At 44.9% G+C, this 17200-nt stretch overlaps 2 protein-coding genes across 4 annotated transcripts; one reads left to right on the top strand and one right to left on the bottom strand.

The window, feature by feature from the left end:
* The first annotated feature begins 123 nt into the window (after window positions 1-123).
* fancf (FA complementation group F) lies at window positions 124-3072 on the top strand. Of its 3 annotated transcripts, XM_040161792.2 has the most exons (3): window positions 410-487; window positions 760-1149; window positions 1231-3072. In XM_040161792.2, exons 2-3 carry the CDS (start codon window positions 804-806, stop codon window positions 1797-1799), a joined length of 915 nt encoding a protein of 304 aa, XP_040017726.2. In that variant the 5' UTR covers window positions 410-487; window positions 760-803; the 3' UTR covers window positions 1800-3072. The 3 variants fall into 3 exon arrangements, with proteins under 3 accessions (XP_077939481.1, XP_040017726.2, XP_040017725.2); XM_078083355.1 differs by having other exon boundaries at window positions 124-1149; XM_040161791.2 differs by having other exon boundaries at window positions 760-3072.
* A 3940-nt stretch (window positions 3073-7012) lies between these two features.
* Window positions 7013-17174, bottom strand: slc17a6a (solute carrier family 17 member 6a). Its single transcript, XM_040161766.2, has 12 exons — window positions 16548-17174; window positions 14893-15148; window positions 14373-14491; window positions 13404-13518; window positions 12345-12432; window positions 12041-12127; window positions 11468-11610; window positions 11234-11383; window positions 10442-10574; window positions 9731-9841; window positions 9511-9638; window positions 7013-8760 (listed from the first exon to the last, which is right to left on the bottom strand). Exons 1-12 carry the CDS (start codon window positions 16631-16633, stop codon window positions 8431-8433), a joined length of 1746 nt encoding a protein of 581 aa, XP_040017700.1. The 5' UTR covers window positions 16634-17174; the 3' UTR covers window positions 7013-8430.
* Window positions 17175-17200: the final 26 nt, after the last annotated feature.

The following is a 17200-nucleotide window of genomic DNA, read 5'->3' on the forward strand; positions in this document are numbered from 1 at the left end:
GAACAAGAAATACAACCCTCCTTCAATTAAATGGATCTCCAATCCTTCTTTGTGCCCATGCAATCATATCCAACTGACAGACCCTGATCGTATCAAATGTTAGTGGTGAATACAACATTGTAATGACAGGATTGAGGTTTTATTCATAAATCACAAAATTAGAGAAGAGAACCACAAACATATACATATATTGCTCTGTTATCAGCAAATACCGTTTATTTTATCTATATCCCTTTATTTTTACAACAACATTGATGTGATCTAGAGAATACAATACATACGATAGAAAATATCACACAACGGATAGAAAATCCCAAAGTTTTGCTTAGCTCAATTGTGCACTTTTTGTGCGTGTTATCGGTGTGAAACTCTGCTTTTATTTTGAAGGAATTGACAAATCGCCAAAGTTTAGCATTGAGAACGCATGCGCAGTAGAACAAGCGGGACAAACAAGCTGCCGGCGTACGCGAGCAAAGAAAAAACATACGTGAGCATGTTTTCTTCTAATTATGAATTTGGTTTGTTGGGTTTAATTTGGTTCGTTTAGTTCGCGTAACGTTGGATAAAAAAACAGCATTCGTCAAAATACTTTGGTTTGAAACTTTCCACCGGAAGCGTTGTGCCAACAGTCAACATCAGCTAACCGGCTTTTAGCCCGCATGCTAGTCCATTCAAGTCAACGTTTTGCTCTTTGTTGGTGTCAGTAGACAGTTGAAACGTTTAGCTTAGCTGCGTCGTGTCTCTCCCCCTCGGCCGCAGCTCTCGCAGGCCGAACTGTGGTTGCGGAGAGCCGAGAGCGCCCCATGGAGGCGGTGCTCAAAAACGTGGCGGGCACCGCGGAGCTGCTGGCGGTGGCGAGCCTGAGCGGCGAGGTGGAGCGATGGGAGGAACCGACTGTGTCCAGAGCTTTTCAATGGGCCCGCTACTGCGAGCATCTTTGTCGCAGGTTCCACGACAACCCCGCGATAAGGAGGGTTATAGAGAAGCAGCTGCGGGTTACGAACCACGGTCTGCGAGCCGCCTTCGCGGGATACGGTGACGTCTCCTTCTCGGACCTCTACCGGTGTCAGCACTTGTTGCTCGTTGGGCTGTTGAAGAATCCTCAGCTGCCCATCTCCGTCATGAAGATCCTCTTTGACGCCGAGCAGAGTGAGTACCAGGAGGTCACCGGCTACTGCAGCCGCATCATTCAATGCAAATCCGCCTGTAAGGTCCTGAGTCCTCTCGCAGACTCGTCAGCTGTTGGTGCTGATGCTGAGGTGCAGGCGGAGATGCTGATGGAGCGGTTGGGTGCTCTGCTGAGCCGAGGCGGTGAAGCCCGGCACATTTTAGACTCCGTCCCGCAGGGATTTGAAGGAGCAGCAGGACATTTCTGTGTGGTCATCGCTGCGGCTCTGCTGATGAAGAAGAACTCTTCGCAGGACTTTCTCTTGGACTGGCTGCAGAAGGAACAAAGTGTGCTGGAGCAAATGTGTTCTTCTCTGCCCTCTGCACTCATCATAGAGCTGACCAAAAAACAGCCGAAATTTAGAGATGCATTCTGTGATCTGCTGAAAAAGTGGGCATCTGATATGGAGTACAGCCTAAGTGAGGGTGAATGGATTCAAACCAGAAGAAACCCAACAGTGTCCTTCGACAGACTGACTGAGCACTTTTTGGGCTTGTTTGAGACCTGTCCCTCCGTGAGGGTGGATGTAGAAGAAGAGCTAAATGCTTTGAAAATGTCTGATGGAGACTTTGATGTCAGGGGTCTGAGTGTGTGGGGAGACCTACTGTCAGCTTTCAACAAGTCAGTCTGATGACTATTTACACAAAGAGAGGCCGACGGGACTCACACGTCTAAATGTGTTCATATCGATGGGATGTACTTTTTGTTACCAAAGAAAATGTGTCTAAAGCACAGATTATTGTAAACTTTGTCAATGACTTAAAGAAATCATATTCTTCTTATCCGATTCTAAAAATATTTGTTTCCATCTTAGTCAACGTTATTGCATCTCTGCTTGGGTTTGGGCGTTGACATTCGTAGACAAATTTAAACAGTTTAAGGATTTAGTAGAACATTTCTTATTTTCATCTGATGGAGGTTGTTAACAAGTAGTGTTTTGCTATGACCAAAACACTATAAGCATAAGCAAATGTTATTGCCAATGGCATTCGAGAATGTTTTTAAACCCTTTTTTCAAGTTTTAGTAATTAAAACATTTTTTCATCCATTCACCTTGTAATAGTGGGATTGATGTTTTTTTCAATACAATTACTCACAGTGGAATCACATGATGCTTTGAAGATGAAGATGTTCTGACCCAGTTCAATTCTAATGAAAAGTTGCACTTAAATTGTTGTCTGAATATTCAAGGATTTATTCGGCCCTACAATTGCCACCTCACTGCCAAATTATGTTCTAAATGTACTTTTGACAATCATTCCGTGGTTGCTAATTTACGAGGTTTAAAAAAAAAACGGTTTAAAAGAAAAGAAAAGCATTGTAAAATCCATTTTTTATTTTCTTAACACACCTAAAATCATCTAGAATTTCTTGCACACCATCCGTCAATATTGCCTCCTCACAACAAAGCGGCGCTCCTCCTGAATCTCAACGCCGTGATTTGGCTCGATGCCAGCGATGTGACTCCACTGCCAATTCCCACATCCCCGACCTCGCCCGCGTGCCGGCCAGGGATCAGTTAGTCAGATCAGGCGTCTTCAATCACAGCCTCCACAATGGCTGGTGTGTGACACAACTGTGGCAGGCAGCGGATTAGAGAGCCGGTCCGCCGCGCGCAGGGAAACGCCAACACGGCCACGGCTCGTTTAACACGCCACAAAAGCAATTCACGTTGAGGCCGACAAGGGTCAGCGAGTAGAGGGATGGATGTACACAACCAATTTATTTCCACGCAATGAAGAACATATGCATCCGACTGGTGGGAAACCGACAATGATTGAGTGCTGCGGAGGCAAAGATGTATGCAAATACGTTCATTAAGATGTTCACCGTGTTAAATTGGATTTTAGCCAGTTTGGTATTGAAAGGAAATAAAAAAAGGTACTAAATAAGGACCGGAATGTTCCTCCCTGTGTGTTACCAAGCATCACTTCATTGTTTGACAATCTGACAAGATTTTTTTTGTTTTATTTTTAGATTTTGTATCTCAAACTTCTTCACAGCCTTGCACATATGTGGCGAAGTGTCTTTGCAGCCACGCCGATGATTCAGATGTGTTAGTCTCACTTCAAAAGCATGCAATCACGTGCTATACCAGTATCTCCATTAAATGAGAACATGTTTTACACATTATGTTTACTAGTTAAATAATGCCCATGTCTGACAACTGATAATAACCCCCAAAAAACATTATTTTCAATCTCCTAATGCTAAATAATCTTTAAAGAATTTGAGAATTTCATTGTTTTTATGTTTGCGGAATCCAAACAATTCTAATATAAAGCTGCTATTTGTCTCATATATGTCTCATAAATTGGATCAAATTGCCCTCTGCTCTCAACCTGCAAGGCGAAATTACATGTTGTCTAATTTTGTCCCCTCAAACAGCAGGTCGACAGCGGCCCATAATATCTGCCCCAGCCCACTTTAGGTTCGCTTCGAGACGTCTCTTGAATCTGTTCAAGTAGCCGCTAATAAACTATGAGCATTGCTGCCCCCCCCCCCACACCCCAGTAAGGAGGATAAATTAGAAAGAAAACAAACAGCATTTCCTTCTCTCTCGTCTTCTGCTCTCATCACAGCAGCTCGCCGGGCAGCTTCCAAAGGGTCGTGAAGAATAGCATTCATTAAAAGTCCCCATCCAGCCCCCATCTGGTGGTGTGAATAGGGAACCCTCTGAGGGGCGGGGTCCCCCCCCCCCCCTGGCACGTGCCTAAGCCTCTCCAGCCCAGCCCGGCCCTTGTCTGGCCTCGGTGGCGGATCACAGAGGCGGGGGGGGGGGGCCTCCTCACACCTGTGTCCCTCTCAGAGGAGGCTGATCAGTGGCCTTCGCCATCGGGCAGGCGCCCGAGCAAGAGAGGGGAAGGTCGCTTCCATTTGGGCGGTTCTCTGGGAAGCTGTGAGGAAAGGAGGTCCGTCATGTGACACGTTGGTACACCTCGCGAAGAACAGAGGTGAAAGTAGTTCACGTCGTCCTTTTCAAGGACGTGCCATGAAAATCTGCACATTCAGACACTCCAGGGAGGTGCTGTGTTTGCACAAACACGACTGTATTTGGGCTCACGACGAAAGGGAGGCGCACGAGTTGAAGAAAACAAAGCCCCATCAAAAGGAAGTAGAGCTGCATCCATTCAGCGATTATGACATTAAATGTCGGATGCTGCCGTAAAAAAAAGGAGTTATTTTACAATTATGAAATGCCCCTTTTTCATGAAGAGATTGGTGTAAAAAAATGTCCCCTTGTCTGCCAATTTATCATCATCATTCCATCCAGATTTCAAAGCACAATACTGAGTGCACAGGGAGTATCGTGTAAAATCTTATCAGCCTCTCCTCCTTTGTCTGAGTGTGATACAAGCTTGATAAGATGATGCTGTGGAGAGGAGGGTATGAAGCTGTCAACGCTACGTGCTGTGGGGGAGGGGAACTGGAAGGACCTGTGATAGATACCTCACGATGATTAGAAAACCAGATTTGTAGTGCAGAAACAACGCTCCTCCTCTCCCTCGGATTGTGAGATGAAATTCTCCCTCCTCAAACGCCGGGTCTGAAAATGTGGCACTTGCCCCGCCTCAGTACTGCGTTATCAGCTTGGTGCTAATAAATGTTTCAGTGCGCAGAACTCAACAAGATGGAGGTATTTTACAACGGACACCATTTTTCACGTCACAGGCAGAAGTTCTTTGAAAGAAGAGATTTTAAAAAATCCCGTCGTAGAGATTATGGGATTTTAATTCTAAAAAGCCATATTAAAAATGAATAAATATTGGTTTCAGTTTGTGTGGCAGAGGGTGGGGGGGTCAGAGATAAAGCTCGTCTAGTTCATCGTTAATAAGGTGTGTTGCAAGGAACAGGAATGAGGTGTTAATGAATTCAATTGCCCCGCGGTGGTGTAATATCGTGCTGCACTATTCCATTAAACAGTAATTACTCCAATGCTGTTTTGAAATTTGGGATTGTAATTACTCACCCTTTATGCATATGTGGTATTTCAATTTTTGATTGTAAGTCAAAGGACATTCAGGCAGCAGTCTGGAGGGATCGCTGTGTACAATTTGGATTGTCGACCAGCGAGAAGGGATGGGGAGAATAATTGCATGCTGGCTGCGTCCCAGGGGAGGAGTGCAACCCAGTCATCAAACACTCATTCTGGCCGGGCCTCATCCCATTACAGTCCCACAGGAGCCACCCTGCACCTGCCCCGCGGACCGACTCAACACCCCCCCCACCACCCCCCCTCCCCTCCCCTCCCCCTGCCTACAAGATTACACAACTCGACAACCAGCATCTCAAAAAACGAGTTGGGGATGCTGCGAAAACAATGGTGGGTGAAGGTTCGAGGCAGATGGATGTTGAGAGAACCCCCCCCCCCTTGTGAATGAAATACAGCGCCAGATTTTGTCCAATTATCGTCCGGGCCCCCCGACAGACGCGTCACCGGTGCAACAGCCATGACCACTCCGGCTGGTTAGGCATGAGAAAACATGTTCCACGTGGCCGGTGACTCAATCGTGTTTTCTGTCAAATTAACATGTGCACCGGGAAGCTGGCGGCGGTGACGCGCTAATGGCTCCTCTCCTCGGGCTGGCAGATAATCGTAGGAGAAACTGAGATTTACTGTAATTGCTGCCACTGCTGCTAGTGGAAGCGCTCCGGACACGGGGCTGCTGCTGCTGCTGCACGTTACATTGATTCAAAGTGTCCGTCGTGTGCGTAACAACCGATGGTCAGCGTGTTGACCCCCCCCCCCCCTCACAGACCTCATGCCCGTCTATCATCTCTTCCAAAGGGGACAGCGAGCCGCAGAGGTTGATGCCCAGTGAGGACCTTCTAATGATGAGCTGCTCTCATGACTCTTTGCCACCTGCAGATGTTGAAAGACGCAGTCCGGAGCACGGATTCAGACTCGCACAGAGCCTTTCCTGCTGTAAGGACGCCATGTTTTGCCTGAATTATTTACCACGGATGTGCTGCACAGCTCAGAGGCACCACAGAAGGTAATACCCCCTTTTGTTCATTCTGTAGACGTATGTGAGTAGAAGACATCTCGTTCTCTCACGACTCCCTGAACGCGTGATTTATTTGGTTGTCACCATGTAATAGTCTCATCAGTTAACAGGTCGACATTTCCATCTGCTTTTTTCATAATAATTTATTTGGTCAAAAAAGGTATTTTTCAATCTGACTTTCATGCAGTAATCCTAGACAAACATATCGTATTAATTACAATGTTAAATAATGGGGATTTTTTAAGTTCAGAAGTATTCATGCTTTAATAGTCCAATATGCTCAGGAATGAAGCAGCATTGATTTATCAGTAAATGAATGCAGGAGGTCAATAGTGATTATGTTTCATGTAACATTGTTCACCTCAGTTGTGTAGAGGAGGACACGCTGGCAAAACAGGATGCTTAATATTCCATTTGACATTCCCACAGAAGTGTTATCATTCCCTTTCTTTTCCTCTACAGGTCAAAGAAATATGCGATGCTCTAATGGGTTTATCACACGTTTGTGCATCTACATAATACATCCTCACCGCTGTGACAATATTCCGGGTTTGCAGGGATGTGAACTCCAGCACCAACGCAACATGTTATTTTCCTTTTCCCAATTACCAAGCTAGAGGGTCCAATACTCTCCCCGGGACTCCTGAGACCCGCGACATTGATTTACTAATGAGAAACGTGGAGGGGATTGGTAATGCATGACAATGATTGGAGAAGGTGGTTAACTGGTAAGGTGGCTCCAGTCTCTGAGGACCACTAACCTTCAGATAAACGTCTGGGAGCGTTACAGTACGTCCCATCATCACAGCCAAAAGAGGAGCAAAGGCAAAGGGAGTTTTTATAAAATGATAGTATTCTTTATACTTTTAACACTTTTGACATCAACATACCTCTTCATTAAACACAATATTAGAAGCCATAAAATCACATTTATATGTTTACATAAACTTTAGGCACAAAGCCGCAATAGCATCTTTTGGTCAGCTTAAACATTCTTAAATATTCATATATTTTAAACATCCTTGCAAATTTCATACAATAAAATTAGGAAAGTGCACAAATAGCAAATAAATGCATGTGGAAGAGCGGTCTTTTAACTCAAGTGGTCCGATCGAACGTGACGATATCAAAGTGTCAACAAAATACTTTTGGTGTCAATGAGAACAACCGAGAGAAACACCAAGAGATCACGACAACCCGGTTGTTCACACACGTTACTGCATTCCTCGCTGACGAAATGCAACTCGTCCTGCACCATGAGCACTAAAGCTGGATTCTCCAGACACTAGTCATTTGTTAAAACACACACACCTTAATGCTGAGCATCACATGACTCCAAAACAATTACAGTTAGATACAGCAAGCCAGTGTTACATTACAAAACAGAATGTGACGGGTGGCGGCTGGTACAAGAATTTATTGCAGTGCACACCAAACATCAATAAACAATGTCCTCTGAGCAATCGCCATCAACACTTTTTTGATTGGTCTCAAATTACGACTGGCACCTGATTATGAAAGTTCATCTTATTATTAATAATGGCAGAAGACGCCTACCCGGGAACGAAGCAGTGAGCCGAATGAGGACTATCCGTGACTGTGAGGCGGTTGCATCTGATACATTGATCTGAGCAAATTCATGCAGCAAACACACACTAAAACTCTACGGTTCGACTTCACTCACGCTATTTTTGTCTTATAGAGTATTATAGGCCTCGCTCCAGGAGAAGGAGACCTTTTTTTTGCAAGCAGACATCTCCCTGAAAAGGTGCTGTCCATGAAAAATATGGCCTTTTATATTAATGTTAACACAGATCAACGACCCAAAATCCACAATAGTCTCACAGAAACAGTATACAGGTATGTACAGTACATAAAACACATTTGAGAAACTGACTAAAATTTAGAATACTTCGTTTCAGTGCAATCATAGTGGTATTTCAGAGAAAGACCCTATTCGATGGTCAACTGCAGTGTCATCTGGTTCCCGTTGTTCAAGTAGATTGATGAGGTTTGAGTGCCTAAGAAGTACAACATAGGCCTGCAGTTTTTCTTTGCTCTCTTTATAGTGAAGCCCTATAGTAGGTAGATGTGACGAGAGCGCGTGAGAATCTAGTGAGGATTGTTCTGCATTGCATTCGACTATTTGTTTACATTGGCTTTTTGAAAGTAGTGACCGTTTCACTTGAACACACAGGATGGATTTAAACACCTACGTTTAATGTTGTGCGATCCGTGACGTGAGAGTCTGGCTTAAGAGTATCCGCGCTCAGCGTACATCTTCCCGGCCGGTTCCTGAACATACTCCTCCGTCTTATCCCAGTCCTGAACCCAGCCTCCGTTGAGCTGCGCGGTGGCCCCGTAGCTTTTAGCCGGACCGGCCATGGCGCCGTAACCCTGGGCGATGTCACCCGTCTCTTCGGCCAGCTCATCCTCATCGATGAAGCCACACTTCTCTTCGCTGGTTTCTTCGGGGTCGGCCCATGGCTGTTTCTCCCCCGATGCAAAGATCCCATAAAACACCACGCCCCCGTAATGCACCAGGGCGGCGATGAGGAAGACGTATTGCCACTCTTCCCGCGTCTGGAGACAGAAAGCAATTGAAGGCGGGCAAAGTCACTTCTTGACCGCAGCCCCCGATTGTGTGTTTTCTCAACCCACTGTGTGCTTTTAAATGTACCACCCCGGCCCCCGCGGCTTTGCTTTCTCATGAGAGATTCCTGATTGTTGCCTTTTTGTCTGTGCTCCTCCCATCGGGTTAAAGCTAATAGTTGCACAAAGAATCTGAATGTAGGCCTAACAATCTGTAGGGCTTTGATCTCCCTTGGTTTACATTTCTATACAATCTGATCATCACCGTCCTCATCTCACGACACGGTGGAGGATGTTCAGCTGGAAGTTAAAAGTCCAAAGCTCTTTATCGCGCTGTATTCACTGGGCCGCCGCCGATTGATCCAATGATTTGATTGGAATCCCTATTTGTACTAAACCCTTTGCACTCATTCCGGTTCTACTTGTTCCGTGCATGTTCTTTCGCAAATAAACTGCCTTCGCACAAGCATCGGTTTGGTCAACAAAACCACAGTGAGGTTTAGAGAAGATGCTAACATGCTTGAGTTTAACTTGAGCTGCTCACGACTCTTGTGGCTAACGCCACTGATGACCCTCGTGACTGGTGAGTGACTTGACAGAATGTTAACGCCTCCTTTAGGCTCGCACAACGGTAACAGAAACAAAGTGCAGAACCACACCGGAGCTTTGGAACCAGTTTTTCAGGAGCAAGTTTTTATCTGCATTAACATTCACTTAGCTGTCTAAATAAAAATGACTCACCTTGTTCTTTGTCATGGCTCCCACTATTAGAGGGCAGACCATCCCTGACAGGGTCCCCACCCCGTTTGAGATACCCATGAGGATGCTGGCGTAGCGAGGAGCGATGTCTAGATGGTTGACATTAAAACCTGCAGCAATAAAAGAGTGAATATTCTGAGTGTGGGCATCTTTTAAATAGCACATAGGAATTAGAACTAGAATCGTTTGCTCTGAGTCTCACCTGATATTGCAAATCCACTAAAGCCCACCGCCAGAACCAAGAAGGAGATGGCCATCCCCTTACTGTGAGAATAACCAACCACTAGCAAGAGAGTGGCCTCCATGCCGAACCCTAAAGACAACAGGAGAGTTACGTGTTGAGGAGCGCTTCTTTTGAATCGTGGCCACAGACGGAGCCCCGCGAAGCCCCACGAAACCTCACGAAGCCCCACGAAACCTCACGAAGCCCCACGAAACCCCACGAAGCCCCACGAAGCCCCACGAAACCTCACGAAGCCCCACGAAACCCCACGAAGCCCCACGAAACCCCACAAAACCCCACGAAACCCCACGAAGCCCCACGAAGCCCCACGAAACCCCACAAAACCCCACGAAGCCCCACGAAGCCCCACGAAGCCTCACAAAGCCCCACGAAGCCCCACGAAACCCCACGAAACCTCACGAAGCCCCACGAAACCCCACGAAGCCCCACGAAGCCCCACGAAGCCTCACGAAGCCCCACGAAGCCCCACGAAGCCCCACGAAGCCTCACGAAGCCCCACGAAACCCCACGAAGCCCCACGAAGCCTCACGAAGCCCCACGAAGCCCCACGAAACCCCACGAAGCCCCACGAAGCCTCACGAAGCCCCACGAAACCCCACGAAGCCCCACGAAGCCCCACGAAGCCTCACGAAGCCCCACGAAGCCCCACGAAGCCTCACGAAGCCTCACCTCCACAGTTCATGATTTTCCGGACCACGGTGGTGGACAAGATGTTGTGGGTCCGCAGGTAGTCCGCCAACTGGCCTCCCAAGGGCACGATGATGGTCATGACCAAGTGAGGAAGCGCTGACACCATTCCAACCTGAGGAAGCATCACACAACTCCTCAGAAGTAGTTGTGATACAAATACACACCAAGCGTTGAAACAAACGGGATTGTTCTTCTACTGCCAGAACCAATCTGTGTGCCTGATTCAACCTCCGACAGCAATGTCACTGTTGAGCAATAATTCACCTGCCGTAATCACATCCGCATGCTGGAGTTGGATTACATCTGTTAAGCCATCTTGATTCATGCTTCACACTCGGGGATTACGTGGAATCTTTGTCTGACATTCTCTCACTGACTGAAACAACATTTTATTCCAAATGAAGTGTTCAAATCTATTTTCTTAAAGTGAAGCATTACAACAGAAGAGTTAAATCGCCACATTTAAAGGTTTTGTGAAGGTTAAGTTGCTATAGTTAATAATGTTCACTTAACATAATGTAAACTGAATAATGTAATGTAATATGTAACATAAATGGATGAATCTGACTAAAACCGAAGGTTTTTAAGTCAAAAGCATAAAAGTTAAAAGACTGAATATGTCCCAATACAAATGTGTGTGTCAAATGTAATACAAGAATGTTCTGTTACATCCAGTCGCATTTTGTAGTAAGCAGGCGATTCATGGATGACGTGAAATTAGTTTGTAATGTTCTTTGTAAACATTAAAGGCATTTGGGGGGATTTCTTTACCTTGCTGATTTCAAAGCCAAACACCTCCTCAAAGTATGCAGGCTGGCTGATCAGGAGCAGATAAAATGTCCAGCTCCTGCAGAAGTTGGCCACAATGATTGCATAGACGGGCATGGAGGTGAAGAACTTCCTCCAGGGGGTCTTGTATTTCTGTAAAGGTACAAACGGAGAATCAGCCGGACGTATTCAGCACTTGAGTTGCACCCAATCATTTGATCCAGATGGAGAACCCGCCTCCATCGCGCTCATCAGTTGGGCGGTTTCACCGATGCTATCCTCAATGTAACGGCGCTCCTCATCGGTGATGGTGGGGTGCTCCGCCGGGCTCTCGTAGGACACCAGGACCCAGAACATGTACCAAAATATCCCAAAGCATCCTGGACAGATCACAGGTCACAGTGAGGCCGTCAAACACCAAACATGTTCAGCCAAATATGAATCTTACATTAAGTCTCTGAGCACGTACACATTAATTAAGTACGATGTGTAATTTGTCCCAACTAGTGATTTAACTAGGAAGATGTCACTCAATCAGGCAGTACAAGCCCAAAAAGCCTGAGCAGTTTTTTGCTTTGATTTTAGGAGTTAACGATTTTGTTTATTTTAAATTAAGACAATTTTTGTTAACGTTTTCTGAGATATTGTGTGAAAGTGAGGCACTCTTAAAGCTAGACTTTGGGGGGTTTTAAGAAGAAATCTACAAATGCAAATAGACAAAGTCTAACAAAATAAAAAGGAAAAGCCCAGAATGAAATATTTTCGCCTCTTGTGTCTGGCCTTGAATGTACTCATGACAGTGCTACTCACCATACACATAGAAGACACAGGACCACCCAGCGTACTGGACCAGGATCCCAGCCAGAGGCATGGCTATCACTGCACCAGCATAGGAGCCTGAACAACGCAAAACAGTATCAGCAAGCACAATTTGATCCCTCAGTCAGAGTGCAGTGTTGTTTAGTGAGACAAGTGTCCAGTGTTGCATTTTACACACACTTCAGGAGCGATATTCTGACATTTTAAACCTGCATCTCAGTCTATGAAGTAATATGACCGTTACATTGATGCCATAACAACGTGTCATTCACAGAAATGTCCAGATTTTTTGTACCACAGAAGGAAATGGTTGCGAGACGACTCCTCTCCAGCGGCGGAGCCCATTTGCTCCAAATCCCGTGGCAGGCGGGATAAGTCACTCCCTGCGCGGCGACAAATGGCGTTACAGTCAAAGCCCGAACACACGCGCGTCACTTGTCACTCAACACAATTTGTTTTTCCCCCCATCAGAGTCAAGAAACATTGCTGCGTCAGTACATTTTACATCCATTTCTCCACTTTCTGCTAATTAAATGTACAAATTCTGATTCTACCTGATTGACCTATTGTCTGTTTTCATTTGCCAAAGACATTCAAGACAAATTGAACTTAATAACAAACAAACTGACATGCATTGTAGCTGACCTTTGATAACACAGACTAATGGGTTAGGTGTGAGTCAGTGCAGATTCAGGCTGACCAGCCACTTCATGAAAAAAACCCTGAACTGCTCCTATTAAATCTTCATTACGCACTAAGTGGCAACACAATCAGCTATTGATGGACACAAATTGCCGGGGCTTGCAGTGGGAGACACCCTGAAATGCTAATGTTTAATTTGCAGTAATAAGAGGATTGGGTGCTGAGCACAAGCGGCTTGCTCTCTCAATGGTCATGAGCTGCTATTGAAAATACACCCAAAGCCGAATCACAAAGGAGTAACCTTCAGTCTAATAATAGCAACCCTCTCTGCAATATTTTCTGTTGAGCTGCAGGCATCGCCCCCATCAAGTGGTTTTCATGTCTTTTGTTTGGCATGTTTCTATGTGAGAGTGGAGCCGTTCAGGACGAGTAAACCAACATACACATAAACCCTGTTATTCATGGATAACTCATCTGACAGCTGTTTACGCTATAATGAATGGAACCTTGCCATTATGGGCTTCATTATCCGGTGTACATTCTAATAGAAAGCCTTGGGATGAGAACAAGAGGATTTCTGTAAATCGCGCATGAAAAACAGAATGTCAGGACAAATTCATTAGGGTCGAGTTTAGCTGTCGGCTTGATAATGAGGCATCATTTTTGAGTCTTTTAAAGGTCGAGTTCTGTGGTGCGAGGTGTGCATCCTTACCTCCACCAACCCTTGCAATATCCTCACAAAGATGACGCATCCATAGTGCGTCCGGGCGGCAGAAGGGATGAACATGTTCAAGATGGATGTCAGCACAATGGCAGCACCGAAAACTCTGGATAAACAGTGAGTCGGGATTTTTTGTCAGAATGTCATCGAAACAAGATCATCTCACTGAAGGAGTTCATATTGACAACAATATTGATTAAGGAATAAAACATCACATAAGTGATAAAATATTGAAAGAATGTTGAACCGGGGGATTCTTTACTTGGAGAATTGATGAGGGAGACAAATGAATCCTAATTGGACGGCATGCACACACTCACTATTGATGCAGGGAAGTGAGGACAGGAGGTGTTTGCAGCAGAAGGCCTCGGTGGGCTCAGCTGACTCGGCGTGATGAAGCTCTTCAAAGATTTGCATCTTATTTAGACTCCATTTCCCTGGTGAGTAATCTAACAACCTTATAATGTAGATGCGCACTGGTTTATACGGCAACTTTATCCTACTTTGGTTACTTTTCATAATCAGTACTATCTTGTGTTATTCTTATAATATCTTTTCTTCCACAGTTTTTACACACGTGCGGTTCTTTTCCTGTATAATTCGGTCGGCAGCCGACTAATCAGTTGTTGTAGGGAAATAATGTGATTATAGAGGCAGAATGGCCGTTGAAATCATACTACAATCATTACTGGGAGCCGCATTTCACACTGCAGGGCTTTGACTGATGTGGTTGCCATGCCTCTGAACATAAAGGATTAGACATGGTGGTCCCATGGGAGCTCATTAACATGAGGAGGCATGCCTGGTGGGCATCGGCCAAATCCCCAGTAAATCTGCTGTAAGGTCAGCCTTCTTTCCTCGTCATACAGAAATCGAAATATTCCTTCTTACATTTATACATTTTAAATAGAGGTGCATCTGATTCTCAGCCGCAGCCACACTGTCCATTGGTATAGTTACCTGTTTGCAGCCAGCCTGGAGGAGATATACCCTCCTGGGATCTGAGTCACTATGTAGCCCCAGAAGAAGGAGCCATGAATCATCCCCACGATCTCTGGGTCCCAGTTGAATTTTGCTTTCTTTCAGGAAAAAAAAATGAAAAAAACATTTATATTACATTTTCACAAATGGAAGACGATTGAAAAAGTATTTCATTGTAAGGTTGTCAAAGGGGTAATATTATTATTTTTCATCTAATTGTGAAACACTGTCATTGGGCAGTATATTATCAGAAAGATCTATTTATTTTGATTGTTCAAAACCAGCGACTCAGCGACGTAGTCGATCACTTAATCAAAGCGCACTATATACTGATTATTTAGAGAAATTAAGTAAAAATAAAGACACCACATGCGTTACTTTCTGATATATGGCCTACTAATCCAATTTAAAAGTATCTCTATGGGCTTAATAGAGTGCACTTAAAACCTATCGATCAGTCCGCATCACTTATTAACCACGTGGCTGAGTCACCACGCACCTCCGTGATGATGATCTTGCCGTTTTGGTGGATCGTGCTGTTATTGACCATGCTGACGATGGCCACACCCAAGTTACACCGGATGCCGAAGGAGATGCAGAAGCCCATCCCGCTCAGCATCGCGATGATGTATCTGCGCGGAAGCCCGAAGCAAGTGCAGTCACAGAGGGGCGCCTTCCGCTGCGGTTCCCCGGCGGGTCTCCCATCCTCCGTCAGCTCGATGGCCTCACCTGTCTGCTGCTTCTTTTCCAGCCTCCTGCACCACACGAGCCCGTTACATCTTTTCTTTTCTTTTTTTTTTTTTTTTTTTAGATTAAATGCAATGCCGACGTCAAAATACATGGACATTTAGCTGCGTTTAAACTTTAAGTGAAAACGTGTGATTTCGTTTATTTTCTTCATCAACAACAAGGTTGATAATTTCACACACACATGTATTCACATTCATTTCACAGGCCGTTTGCAGGGATGCTGCAGATGATACTGGCTGGCATCTTAAGTGCTTCGTGCTCTTTAGGCGACGGGCCTCGTCAATGTCTTTATTTCTATCTTTTCATTTGTCTCGGGCCATTCAAAGCCTCCTGCCTTCTAGTTCAAACCAGGACTTTTTTCGTTCCCGGCTGAAATTCTCTGTGTTTCTATAAAAGAAAGACTCGTTGACAAACGAGGAAATAATTCTATTCATACCGCATTGCAGCAATATCATCATCATTTATAACAATAGCTAAATGTTCCCGTATCAAATTTAAATTAATTCCCATTAATGCGATGTTGGCATCTTGCTTGGCCTTCCACCTAAAATTTAAACAAAGCCATTTAAAGTTTTTAAGTATATCTAAAATGAACTCAACATTGAAATGTGGAGGCCGCATCCATTAAATAAACGGCCTAGCAGTTAAAATGAAACCAGCAGGGTTTTTTCTTGCTTTGAGTCACGTTTCTGTGCTGCAGCTTGAAATCAAGTTCAACAACAACAAAAAATACGCGTGGTGTTCCTGCACAAATAATTAGTCTAAATGACTTGTAATTTATAAACGTTGTGTGTTTCCCAATGATTTAGAAGTATTCAGGGTTTTGGCTATATGTTCGACATAAAGATAATTATATTCGCATTTACAATAATGAATAAATGGGATTTATACGTCCTGCTCCCTTACTCTGATTTTACTCTGAAGAGCTGTTGGCTTTGAAGTCGGGTACCAGTTTCCCGCTGGATTACATTTCATTTAAGTCCTTCTGATAGTAAAACGAATAAAGGAAGTCAATTGATATGAAGTCCATCGATCATGGATTAATACAGATGGATACATACGGTAATAGATATCCTCCGACCTTGTGTCACGACTCGTTCTGTTTCATTAATTATTAAAAAACACCCACAGCAGCTGGTGGAGGGGATCATCCTCCAGGGAAATATCTGATCCTTAAATATTCGGGCAACACGACTCTGCTTTCAGCATCCTGTTCGTGATCCATCTTATAAAGAAGAGATTTCCCTCTTGACTTCAATGTAATTCAGTAATAAACACATTTATATTCCGTGCAGGTTTTATGTGTGACATTAATCTGCAGATGTTGACACCTGGATATACCAATGTATCAGATATCGTTCTGTAATCAAAAGACGTGCATAAATGGGTCATTCTCTGCCTTACCTATAAATTTTCCCGAGGGCCTTTCCTGCGATCTGTTTTATTCCCTCCTTGGTGGTGGGGGCAGCTTTCTCCATACCTGGCTCCATATCCAAATCCTCTATAAAATTCTATAATACTGTAAGAAATGGATGCGCTGCATTAATGAGCATATTGTTAAAATATTAATCCCAACGACGTGCTCTTGTCTTTAAAGCAGAAAAAAAATGTCTCGATGTCCTGAAAGGATGAGCCACGAGAGGAGACACGTTCAGTCTGAAAGGGCTGCTTTCACAGTCACACAACAGCAGTCAAATAAGTCCGCTTTCGCTTTGCGCAATGTTAATCCACGCAGTGCCATTTTAAGATCCAGGCAGCGATTAGAAAACAGCAACGCAGAAAACGGAAAGTTGAGGGTTTTTTTTGTTTTTTCGTTGGCAGGACGTGAGGGGCGTGGTGAGTCCTCTTTCTTCTTACAATTCTTCGAGAAATCGAGTTGCAAAAGTGAAAATGTGCAGCCGGTGCGGGGCGGCGGAGCTCCGGTCCAATCTGAGGTGAGGCAGCAGCCGCAGGAGGTTTCAGGACCGCGGACAGCGCGCACAGCTCGTCTACCTGTCAGCAGCGCCCCTCCTCCCCCCTTCCCCTCCCTCCTCCTTCCTCACCCCGCCTCCCTCCAA

Source organism: Gasterosteus aculeatus, chromosome X, assembly GCF_964276395.1.
Source record: "Gasterosteus aculeatus chromosome X, fGasAcu3.hap1.1, whole genome shotgun sequence".
NCBI lineage: Eukaryota > Metazoa > Chordata > Actinopteri > Perciformes > Gasterosteidae > Gasterosteus > Gasterosteus aculeatus.

Coding starts and splice junctions, on each gene's coding strand:
- fancf (XM_040161791.2), top strand. CDS start 804: ATGGAGGCGGTGCTCAAAAACGTGGCGGGCACCGCGGAGCTGCTGGCG.
- slc17a6a (XM_040161766.2), bottom strand. CDS start 16,633: ATGGAGCCAGGTATGGAGAAAGCTGCCCCCACCACCAAGGAGGGAATA. Junction 15,149..16,547: donor GCCCTCGGGAAAATTTATAG/GTAAGGCAGAGA, acceptor CGTGTGGTGCAG/GAGGCTGGAAAAGAAGCAGC. Junction 9,639..9,730: donor TAGTGGATTTGCAATATCAG/GTGAGACTCAGA, acceptor TTATTGCTGCAG/GTTTTAATGTCAACCATCTA.